This window comes from Puma concolor, chromosome C1, assembly GCF_028749965.1.
Source record: "Puma concolor isolate L17-30 chromosome C1, mPumCon1.1.hap2, whole genome shotgun sequence".
In the NCBI taxonomy this organism is placed as follows: Eukaryota; Metazoa; Chordata; class Mammalia; order Carnivora; family Felidae; genus Puma; species Puma concolor.
In genome coordinates, this window is record NC_141674.1 from 190,753,237 (window position 1) to 190,765,337 (window position 12,101).

Genomic DNA, 12,101 nt, shown 5'->3' on the forward strand with positions numbered 1-12,101 from the left:
ATGATTCTGAAGCAGCAGTGTCCAACTGAATATAATACAAGCCACAAATAAAATTTAAAATTTTCTAGGGGTGCATGGGTGGCTCAGTTGGTTGAGCGTCCGGCTCAGGTCATGATCTCACGGTCCATGAGTTCGAGCCCCACATCAGGCTCTGTGCTGACAGCCTGGAGCCTGCTTCAGACTCTGTGTCTCCCTCTCTTTCTGACCCTCCCCCGTTCATGCTCTGTCTCTGTCTCTCTCAAAAATAAATAAACATTAAAAAAAAAAATTTTTTTTTAATTTTCTAGTAACCACATTAAAAAAAAAGGAATGGTAAAATGAACATTAGTATCTTTTATTTAACTGAAAATATCCAAAATAATATAATTTCAAGAAGTAATCAATAAAAATATTAACATTTATATTTTTAATATTAAGTCTTTGAAATCCATGGTGTAATTTATTTTTATAGCACATCTCAATTTGGATTAAGCACATTTCAAGTGCTTAATAGCCACATGTAGCTAGGGGCTACCATAAGGAACAGCATAGCTCTTAAGCATCCAGCTTTGTCAACCACTGATCAGAGGGTACATTTTTGAAGAAAGAAATTGGGTTTTCAGTGAAGCATCAGTGTGGAAGAGTCACTCTACTTGACAACCCCATTCGGAAGAACAGCTACATTTGTCCATACCTTAAGAAATATACAAAAGCCCTTAGTTTCAGAGTAAGAAAGAAAGTATGTAGCTTTAGGTTCTGATACAAAATTTCTTTATAAAAGATACCCTACCACCTATATAATCTTACCGTATTAACATTCAGTTGTACTGTTTCATGCAGTTGCTCATTTGTTTTCTGCTAGTTTAAGACTGGTTTAATTTTAATTCAAAAAATTTAGGTATATGACCAGTTTTCATCATCAGGAGTTCTAAAGAATGCATTCCTCTTCATTGCTATTTTAGCAGTCCCACGGACAGGTTTACAGAACTTACAGGTGTCAGCTCAGCCTGTTCTTCTGTGAAGTCAGTATGATGCTTGGCCTGCTTGCTGGGGCATCTCAGAGAAATAGCATGCTGTGAAAATGCAGGAAGGAAGAAAATGATAGGTAAAGGAGGTGGAAAAGGGCCAGTCTCATTATCATGCAGGAAGAGAAAAAGATCACTGAAATGAATCGTTGAAACAAAATAGTAATGAAAAGTTGCATGCATCTTTAATTATATTATGCAAAAATAAAAAAGAACCAGATGATCTAACCCTTGATAACTTAAGGATAACTTAAGGATAACCTCACTACTTTTGAGACAGCAGAGCTCTATGGGAAGCTATGCACAAACACCAAGTCTAATACCAATTCCTGCTTCAACTGGGCCCTGACTGCTGTTTGGCAGTACTCTTATTAGTCTTTTCCCCCCACTTCCTAAGTCATTCCCTCTAAAGCTCGTTCTAAGCAGTTTCCAAGTTGGTCAAGCTTCTAGTTTCACCCTTCCACCTCTTCGTATGACTTCATTTCACCCCATTACTAAGAACATCACATCCCTCAGTGAGGATTTTCATCACTAAAATGTATCCTTGAACCACACCTCTTTCTCATCTTTTTCTCCATTTCTGTATGAATAAATATATATTAAGTATGTCCTAGATCCCATTCATTTCCCCTCATTCCCAGTCTCTATATTCAACTAGTCCAGCTTATTGGGAGTGGGAAAGACAGAAAAATATTAATACTTCTAGGGACCCACCTCTTGTTAAACTAGTGTTTTCTCCTTTTCACTGCTAAATTTCCTGAATTCAGCTATAGTATACTACCCTTCACTTATCTCTCAATTTCCTGCAATCTAGCATCTATCTTTTTTCCAAAGTCTGCATCCTTTGAGTTGTAATGCATTCTACAATTCATTCTCGAAGTCATCAATGATCTTTTAACCAAGGATTTCTATCTTTCCTATCATAACACTCACTACACTGTACTGAAACTGAAATTGTTTGGTTGTCTGTACTGGCACTTTCTCCTTACACTATAAATTATAACCTCCTAAGGACACTGTGTATTATGTTCACAGTTTTACCCCTTACAGCCTAGTGCAATGCCTAGGCACTCAAATATTTATGGCATGAATAAATGACTACTGCTTCTTGGATTTCCCACCACAAGCTTGTTCAGATCAAGACTGTTTCTGCAACAGACGTTGGCAAGGATGTGGAGAAACAGGAACCCTCTTGCACCACTGGCAGGAATGCAAACTGGTGCAGCCACTCTAGAAAACAGTGTGGAGATTCCTCAAAAAATTAAAATAGAATTACCCTACAACCAGCAATAGCACTACTAGGAATTTCTCCAAAGGACACAGGAGTGCTGATGCACAGGGACACATGTACCCCAATGTTTATAGCAGCACTATCAACAATAGTCAAAGTATAGAAAGAGCCCAAATGTCCATCAACTGATGGATGGATAAAGAAGATGTGGTATGTATATACAATGGAATACTACTTGGCAATGAGAAAGAATGAAATCTTGCCATTTGCAACAACGTGGATAGAACTAGAGGATATTATGCTAAGTGAAATAAGTCATTCAGAGAAAGACAGGTATCATATGTTTTCATTCATATGTGGAATTTGAGAAACTTAACAGAAGACCATGGGGGAAGGAAAGGGAGAAAGATAGTTTCAAACAGAAAGGAAAGCAAAACATAAGAGACTCTTAAATACAGAGAACAAACTAAGGGTTGATTGGGGGTGCGGGGAGGAGGGAAAAATGGGTGATGGGCTTTGAGGAGAGCACTTGTTGGGAGGAGCACTGGGTGTTGTATGTAAGTGATGAATTATGGGAATCTACCCTTGAAGCCAAGACTACACTGTATATACACTGTATGTTAGCCAACTTGACAATAAGTTATATTAAAAAAAAATCAGCCAACATGCATTTATTGAGGGGCATCTATAACTGTGCCCAGTACTGGTAAATATTCAGAAGTAAAATAAATGACTTTATTTAAAAAAACTGTTTTTTCTTTATTGAGGTATAATTGACAAATAAATGACTCTTAAGAAAAAAAAGACTTTTTTCTTTGCCCTCTCTACACTGTCTCATTAAACATATTCTCTAACGTGCCAATCACTCTATCATGGGAGGCCTATCAAATGTATATTGCCAATATCCCCATTCTTGGGAAATAAATAAAGACTGCAGTATTAAAGACTAAAGGGGCATGATAAATGCAATTGACTGCCAAATGGTATGGGGAAGCAACTGTATATATAAAAAAACAATAAAGCAAATGTTGCAAAATACCAAAAATTAGTGAATCTGAGTAATGAGTTTCATGAGTTCTTTGTACTATTCTTTCAAGTTTTCGAAAGTTTCCTATTATTTCAAAATAAAGTTTCTTCATTTGTTTATTTATTTTTATTTTTATTAAAAAAAATTTTTTTTTTCAACATTTATTTATTTTTGGGACAGAGAGAGACAGAGCATGAACGGGGGAGGGGCAGAGAGAGAGGGAGACACAGAATCGGAAACAGGCTCCAGGCTCTGAGCCATCAGCCCAGAGCCTGACGCGGGGCTCGAACTCACGGACCGCGAGATCGTGACCTGGCTGAAGTCAGACGCTTAACCGACTGCGCCACCCAGGCGCCCCTTGTTTATTTATTTTAATTTGCATCCAAGTTAGTTAGCATACAGTGCAATAATGATTTCAGGAGTAGAATCTAGTGATTCATCCCCTACATGTAACAAACACCCAGTACTCATCCTAACAAGTATCCTCCTTAATGTTCCTTGCCCATTTAGCGCATTACCCCTACCAAAAACCCCTCCAGCAGCCCTCAGTTTGTTCTCTGCCAAAATAAAAAGTTAAGAATCTATTCTCTGTAGACTCCATCTCATACAACCTCCCATCTGAAGTGTTCAACAAAAAGAGATGACTGACTATATACCATGTTAGTATGACGGAACATTAGTTATTAAAATTCAACACATTGAGGGGTGCCTTGGTGGCTCAGTCAGTTGGGTGTCTGACTTTGACTCAGGTCATGATCTCACGGTTTGTGGGTTCAAGCCCCACGTCAGACTTTGCACTGATAGCATGGAGCCTGCTTCAGATTCTCTGTCTCCCTTTGTCTCTGCCCCTCCCCTGCTCTCGTTCTTTCTCTCTCTCTCAAAATTAAACATTAAAAAAATTTTTTTAATTCAACACATCCTCACCAAAAATGAATATATGTATGCAAAGTGACAACAGAAGTAGAAATAGTACATGTGCAAAGATTAAATGTCATTACATTAATACAGATGAAAGGGAACATGGAATGATATAGTTTATTTAATATTAGGTTCCACTTCCACAAAATATTCAAATACTTTACTACAAAAAATTATCTTCCCCAAATCTAGTTTTTACCTCAAAAATGAATCTGGGGGTCAATCAATTCAACACATCAATTTTGCTATAAAAATGTTCAATTCCAAAAACTTTTCTTAGCAAGCTATCAAATTTTCCATCTATCAATCAAAAACTCCAAAAATCTCTGCAAAGTTAGTAAAGTTAGTTATGAATCACCACTTTTTTGAACTGAATCTATAACACATTAAAATGAAGTGTCATTTACAAGCCAGAATCTTGTGCTGGTGTTGGAGTGGCGGGGGGGGGGGGGGGGGGGGGGAACAGCAGGTGCACAGAAAAGCATTGATCTCATATAGGAGCCAAACCATAATCAAGAAATGACCTCACACCAAAGAACAAAACACTTCCTTTTGATAGCTAACACCTTAGATTACAACTGGAAAAAAGAAGTAGAAGTCAGTGGACACACATTAGGTTTCAATAAAACATTTACATTCATCCTTTACTGACGTGTGTGCATCTTTCACAAATATTAAAAATGAGCACAGCATTGGTAGTAAAGATTGCAGACACTAGGGCTGGAATAGTCATTCCAGTATGAGCCTCTCAGCTTAGCCATTTACTGGCATTGTGACTCTAGGCTTACTATTTAACCTGTTTCCTCATGTGTTAAATAGAGTGATAATAGCATTTTCTCCAAAGGCTGTTGTAAGAAGTGAATACCATTACTATTTATTACAAATGTGGGAAACCACCAACCTTCATCTGAATTTCATTTATGCCTCAATTCATTTAAATTAGAGCTAGTTTAGAGTTGTTAAATTTTAACAATACATTCAGGAATATACTAAAACACCACAAGATGGGGATATTACTGCGTGAATCTCTTCACCCTTTTTCTTCCTCCACCCTTGTATTTCTGTCTCTTGGTCTGGGTCTAAGAGCACTGGTCATTTTGAGTTTATTTTTGTGAATGGTGTAAGAAAGTGGTCTAGTTTCATTCTTCTGTATGTTGCTGTCCAGTTCTCCCAGCACCATTTGTTAAAGAGACTGTCTTTTTTCCATTGGATATTCTTTCCTGCTTTGTCAAAGATCAGTTGGCCATACTTTTGTGAAATAAGTCATACAGAGAAAGACAGATACCATGTTTTCACTCTTATGTGGATCCTGAGAAACTTAACAGAAGACCATGGGGGAGGGGGAAAAAAGTTAGAGAGGGAGGGAGGCAAACCATAAGAGACTCTTAAAAAACTGAGAATAAACTGAGGGTTGATGGGGGGTGGGGAAAGTGGGTGATGCACATTGAGGAGGGCACCTGTTGGGATGAGCACTGGGTGTTGTATGGAAACCAATTTGACAATAAATTTCATATTTAAAAAAAAAAATAGAGCACAGGCCAGTCTAGCCTTGTCTTGATTCTCCTTCAATTCTGTGATGAAGCAGCAAGGTATTGCAGTATGAGCTCTACAACCAGACTGTCTGGGTTCAAACCCTGGGGTAACTTATTTGGTCACTCTCTGCTTCAGTTCCTTCAGTTGTAAAAATGGAGGTAATGCTATCTATTCCATAAGACATTGTGCAGATTCAGTGTGTTAAGACATGGTAGGCACAATGCCCAATACAGAATAAACGCCCAATACAGTAGGGGCTATTATTTTCCTGTTTTTCACCCCTCTTCTCTCTATTCCTCTTTCACTAGCCATTATGTAACCAGTAAATGTCTGAATGCTTTAAAATTATTTTTTATATTTTATAGTCCTTATTCATTGTAAAAACAGATGAATCTATTTATATTCTTGTTCAAAAAAGGTCCTTTACCAGCCCTCACAACACAAAACTAAAAAGAAAAACAAAACAGACCTAAAATCAAATAGAGATGAAAAATCGCACAGATTACTAAGAAATACACAAAACAAGAATCAGGGTATACATGTAAATGTCGATTGGGGTGGTGTGTTTGAAAAGTGTGAGAACTAGACTTTCATCCTGGTTTTCAACAAATCTGCAGTTCTTTCATCTGGTACCTATTCTTTCTACTATTTATTAACCTCAGAAAGCCAGTGAAATTGGAATTAAACCCAAGTTGGTACATGTGAATAAATTTCAGTCAAATGTAGTAACACAGCCATCAGAATTTTAAGAGAAAAATAGCTGCAATAATTGAGAAATCAATTAATAATCCCTATCTTTTAGATATGCAGCCCTCTTAAAGTTTGAGAAAGCCTTGTGCTCTCAAGTTAATACTTCAGACCAAAAGGCTGTTTGCTAAGAATAACTCAGGACTTAAATTCCAGTGTGGTTCCCCACCTCCTTGTGCTACAATAAACACAATTGCTAATTTTCTTTCCACTACCTCAAAATTTCTAATTAATTCTTTAAATAGTTCTAAAAAGTGAAGGAACTGGAAGAATTTATTGCACTGAACCTATGATATGCTATTGGCATATCGAGTTATAATGGTATATTAATGAAAGATTTCATCTAGGAAAGATTTCATTTACTAGATCAGATACTAAGAAATTTTTTCCTATCATAATATTTATAGTACAATCATCAAGTATTAGTAGGATTCAATAAAACGTTTTGAATCTGCCATAAACTACAATAATAATAGCTCTTAAAAGCATTTTCATTTTAAAAGTACAACTTCATGTATAAAGTTCCAAATTCAGAGGAATCATTAAAGTTTCAATCTCACCAAAAAATAAATATAAAGGAATGTTTTAGCATTAACCTTTTATCAATGAACCCTATTCTATATAAAATTTATAACATGAAATTACCATTTAAATTTGCCAACTGCTATCTAATTGAAAACTATTGTCTTATCAGTTAACATGAATAAAAGTGCCATAACAATGCCAGGAAATCAGCTGCAACATTTATTTCACATGGGTTAAGATACAAAGAGGCTACATTTGAATTTATTTCAACCACAATGAATTCCAGTTTAAAAATTTACTAGATGAATACTACTGGTAGACTTCATAAGAATACTGACTGAAATTATTCTATGATCCATTTTTATGTTTATCCATGGAAAATATTTTATTTTAAAGCATTCTTTAACATTCAGGAAGTAATCATTTTTCAACAATCAGCTTCAGTTTATTTTTAAGATACTGATAAAAACTGGGTGGCAAATGTTATAGTTTCGTAATTCAAATATAGACTCCCCAGTTACTTGAACTACTTACTGTCTTCTTTGGAATAAATAAATAAATAAATAAATACTAAGAAGGCTTAAATGAAATAAATAAATAAATAAATAAATAAATAAATAAATAAATAAATAAATAAAGCACAGTATTTCAACAAAAGTTAGGAAAGAGAAAGGCAGGGAAAAAAAGACTTACTCTTCCAGATGTGAAAAGGTACTGTGCCTATCCTGGTTTCAGAGAGCAAGAGGGCAAAAAGATAAGCCATGGTATTGTTTCATTTTTAGATGGGCACTTTGACTACCCATGCCCCCAAGATAGAACAATACCAATCTCAGATTGATTCTTCTAACCTGGCTCAGATGTCTGGCAAAAAAGTAGGAGGCAGCATGACTGGCAAAGCGAGAGAAGGAGGGAGAGGTAATGGGAAAGCGAATCCTGCAGGCCATTGCATGGAGCTGGGGTTTAGAGTAAGATACAGAGTCTTTGGGTTCGAAAAGAGGGGTAAAATCCAACCTACCTTTTAAGAGGATCACTCTGGCTTCTGTATGGATGGTATGATGTTAAGGGGAAGGTGAATATAGGAAGACTAGCTGGGAGGCTATTGCAAAAATCTACATCAAAATGATGTTGGCTTGGTGGCAGTGAGGGTCATGAGAAGTGATCAAATTCTGGATATATTCTGAAGGTAAAGGAAACAGGATTTGCTACGACTGGAATGGGGGGTGGAAAGAAAAGAAGTAGACTAAGACTCCAAGGATTTTGTTTGATGCACTAGAAGGACAGCAGAGCCACTGACTATGACGGAGAAGACTTTTCTCCCAGACTTTTAGTTTGGGAGAAAAGATCAGGATTTCAGTTTTAGAGGACTTAAATTTGAGCTACCAATTAGATGTCCAAATAGAGATACTGATTAGAGATAGGATGTATGAGCCTGGAGGTCAGGGTGGAGGTGCTGGCAAAAGACACTTGTATTTCTTTGAGTCTAAGATGACTTAATGCTGGTACTTTCTTGATCTTTATCAGGAACTGTCAAAAGAAAACTTCACACAGAATATATTTGCCATCTCACTGACAGTGAGTGACAAATGCCACCTGTTTCTAAAACATGGTCTCTCAGCCTCGGTACAATTTTGGGTTAGATAATTCTTTGCTGTGGTGGCTGTCCTGTGTGTTGTAGGATTTTAGCAATACCCTTGGCTTCTACCCACTACATGCTAGTAAAACACTTTTATCGGCGATAACCAAAAATGTCTCCACACACTGCTGAATGTCCCCTGGGGGGAGTGCAAAATAGCTCCCAGTTACCACTGTTTTAGAGGGATTAAAATGTGGGGAACAGGTGCGTCTTAGATAAATGAAATAGGGTACTAAAATGTGGGAGCTGTCAGTGCTTAAGCTCACAAGACTGGATTTGGATAGAAAAGTAGTCTGAGGACTGCACCTTGGGGTACTCCAATGTCAAGAGACCATAGACATGAGAAAGAGATTGTGAAGGAATGGTCAATGATATGCATCCACTCCTTCCCCAAATCAATCTAAAACAAAGATAAATGATTTTTTTTTTCTGTTGCCTTTTAAAAAAATATTTATTTTGAGAGAGAGAAAGAGAGCAAGTGAGCCCATGCGTGTGTGCACAGAGTAGGAGCGGAACAGGGGCAGAGAGAGAGGGGGAGACAGAATCCCAAGCAACTCCACGGTCAGCACAGAGCCGGACATGGGGGCTCAAGCTCATGAACTGTGAGATCATGACCTGAGCCAAAATCAAGAGCTGGATGCTTAACTGACTGAGCCACCCAGGCACCCCTTGTGTTGCTTTTGAAAAAAAAATTAGTAACAAACTCACAAGCCATGACAAAATTTTGGAAGCCAGAAAGCATTTGGCTGAGTGGTAATCAACTCATCGACCCAAGGAAAGCTGAATGTTGAGCCAGCACTGGAGAAAAGCACAGGAACAACCCAATGTACATCATGTAACCTCAAAAGTCTCCAGAAGCAACAGAAATGATCGTGGGAAGAAAAGCAGGAGGATTACTTGAAAGCATACTTAAGAAAGCAGTTAATTCCCAGATTCCTTCCTTTACTCGCCCACCAGCAGTGGTCTCAAGTTCAGACTGACAGTCACTTATAGGACCCAAAAGACCATAGTTTGGCACTAAGTTTACTTAGTTCTGTAGAAAGACAAAGCATGCTAGCATGAGACATGCTATCTTTAGAAGGGATTATACAGTCCCCCAGGAGCCTTTTGTGGACACACCATTGTAAAGGACAGAGATCATGTAGGTAAGTACAGAAATCACTCTGGCTTAGGGAAACTTCATACTCCACATGAATCAGCAGTACATTTTAACAGCCAATGAGTATAGGTTCTAGGATCCCTCAAGGGATGTATTTATGTTCACTTACAAAACTGACACACTGCACACTGGGAAACAAAGGACTGTGTCTTTTCATAGGCTTCTATAGTTTACTCATAGTTACTTCCCAGTCCATATGCACTCACTAATCAGGAGTCAGTTTGCAATAAACAATATTACCTGGAAACATTCTATATTTATTAGTCAAGTTTCTAGTTAAAAAAAAAAAATGCCAGGAGAAGGAAAACACCCAAGATTGTTTCCCATGAAAATAAGGGCTCAGACTTGCTATTAACCCTTTTCTACTTAAAGTGATTCTTTAAGTAGAATCACCCCTCTGAGCCACCGACTGTGTGGCTCAGTCGGTTAAGCACCTAACTCTTGATTTTGGCTCCAGTCATGATCTCATGGTTCATGGGATCAAGCCCCATGTCAGGCTCTGTGCTGACAGCGTGGAGCCTGCTTGGCATCCTCTCTCTCTCTCTCTCTCTCTCTCTCTCTCTCTCTCTCTGCCCTGCCCCTGATCATGTGTGCGTGCGTGCTCTCTCTCTCTCAAAATAAATAAACTTAAAAAAAAAAAAGTCATTCTTGAAGGGGAACTTTTGCCTTAAAGGGAACACATAGCAACGTCCGGAGATGTTTCTAGTTGTCACAACTGTCACAACTGAACTAGGCGTATGTACTCCTGGCACCTAGTGGATAGATGTCAGTGACGCTGCTGAATGTCCTACAATGCACAAGATAGCTCCCACAACAAAGAATTATCTAGCCCAAAATGTTAGTAGTGAACGTTGAGAAATCCTGACCTAAAGGGATTAGACAGAAGTTCACATACTGAACACTGAGGACCACCTCACATTGCAAGCCTTCTCAAATGGGCTGTTAATGCACTGGCAGCCAAGCATATGCCCTCCATGCAGGAGAATGGAAGAATCTTCTCTGGAGAAGCTCACCCACCTGAGAGAAAAGACCTAAGAATGATCCTACAGCAAAGACTGCAAAAGACAACAAAGAACTTTAAGATGATAGTAACAGAACACTAATTTTGTTTGAACCAAGAGACTTAATTAACTGGGGGAAAGTTTGGAGTTGAAATAGTGATAAACATACAAAAAAACTGTATGTTTTTAAACTTAAAGACAAGTTTTAATTCCAGGTAAGCAAAATGTAATGTCCCAGAAAGGAAATGTAATAAAAGCACATAGAGCCTGGGGCACCTGGGTGGCTCAGTGGGTTAAAGCGTCCGTCTCTTGATTTTGGCTCAGGTCATGATCTCATAGTTCCTGAGTTTGAGCCCCACACTGGGCAGTGCGCTGACACTGCAGAGCCTGCTTGGGATTCTCTGTTTCCCACCCCCCTCTCTACCCCTCTCTCACTTGCTCCCTATCTCTCCCAAAAATTTTAGAAAGAGAAAGAGAAAGAGAGAGAGAGAGAGAGAGACAAAGAGAGAGAGAGAGAGAGAGAAAGAAAGAAAGAAAGAAAGAAAGAAAGAAAGGAAGGAAGAAAGGAAGAAAGGAAGAAAAGACAGGCATATAGAATTTAGCACCAAACTGCATGTATACAGTCATGATAATACAAACACTGAATAGTATCCCAACCAAAATACACTGGGAGGATAGGAAGGGAGAAGGGAAAGGAGCTGTCTAAAAAGGAATTGTCTAAATCCTAATCTTCCAGAACAAGAAGTCAGAAGATAGCACATATAACTATAATAAATCAAGAAATAGTAATAGAAGTATAGATTTAATGATATAGATGTAAATACCCTGAGAATCAGCTAAAAGAGCAGACAGTTCTAACCTCTGAGAGAATATAGCATGTTTGTACACATGTGTAGCACTGTTTTCTGTAACAACCCTCACAGAACTATTGAGCTCTTTAAACTCCATGCATGCAAATGTAATTAAAATATGCTTTAAAAATTGTATTTGAGTGTAGGGACAATTTGATACATGGGTTTGGGATCTAGTAAGCCTCAACTGGTTTTCTTAATTTGAAGAACAGACTAGATCCATAAAAAAGTGCACTAAAACAAGTTCCAGATTTGCTAAACCACTTTTCTACTCATCCAGGCAAGGCAAAAGAACAGGCTGGATAGAGAAGGCTTCAACTCTTTCCCTGCTTTATTCCTGGTTTACTCACCAAACTTTATACTGAAGTCTTACATTAAACATGATACTACTGAACACAGGCATCCTTGCCTATGAATGCCACAAGGTCACATTTGAAGAGTTTGCTGGGAGAGGATTTTTCATTTTTCATTT

General features: G+C 37.9%; 1 protein-coding gene across 8 annotated transcripts in view; it reads right to left on the reverse strand.

Moving 5' to 3' along the window:
- The window catches only part of RAPH1 (Ras association (RalGDS/AF-6) and pleckstrin homology domains 1), a 108,730-nt gene that overhangs the window by 51,309 nt on the left and 45,320 nt on the right, over positions 1 to 12,101 (reverse strand). For 6 of the 8 annotated variants that reach the window (XM_086719354.1, XM_086719349.1, XM_086719348.1 and 3 more), the window contains exon 5: positions 972 to 1,052. The exons of the other annotated variants lie outside the window; for them this stretch is intronic. In XM_086719354.1, the coding sequence (XP_086575480.1) occupies positions 972 to 1,052 (81 nt within the window). The remainder of the gene's footprint in view (positions 1 to 971; positions 1,053 to 12,101) is intronic. 8 annotated transcript variants of the gene reach the window in all.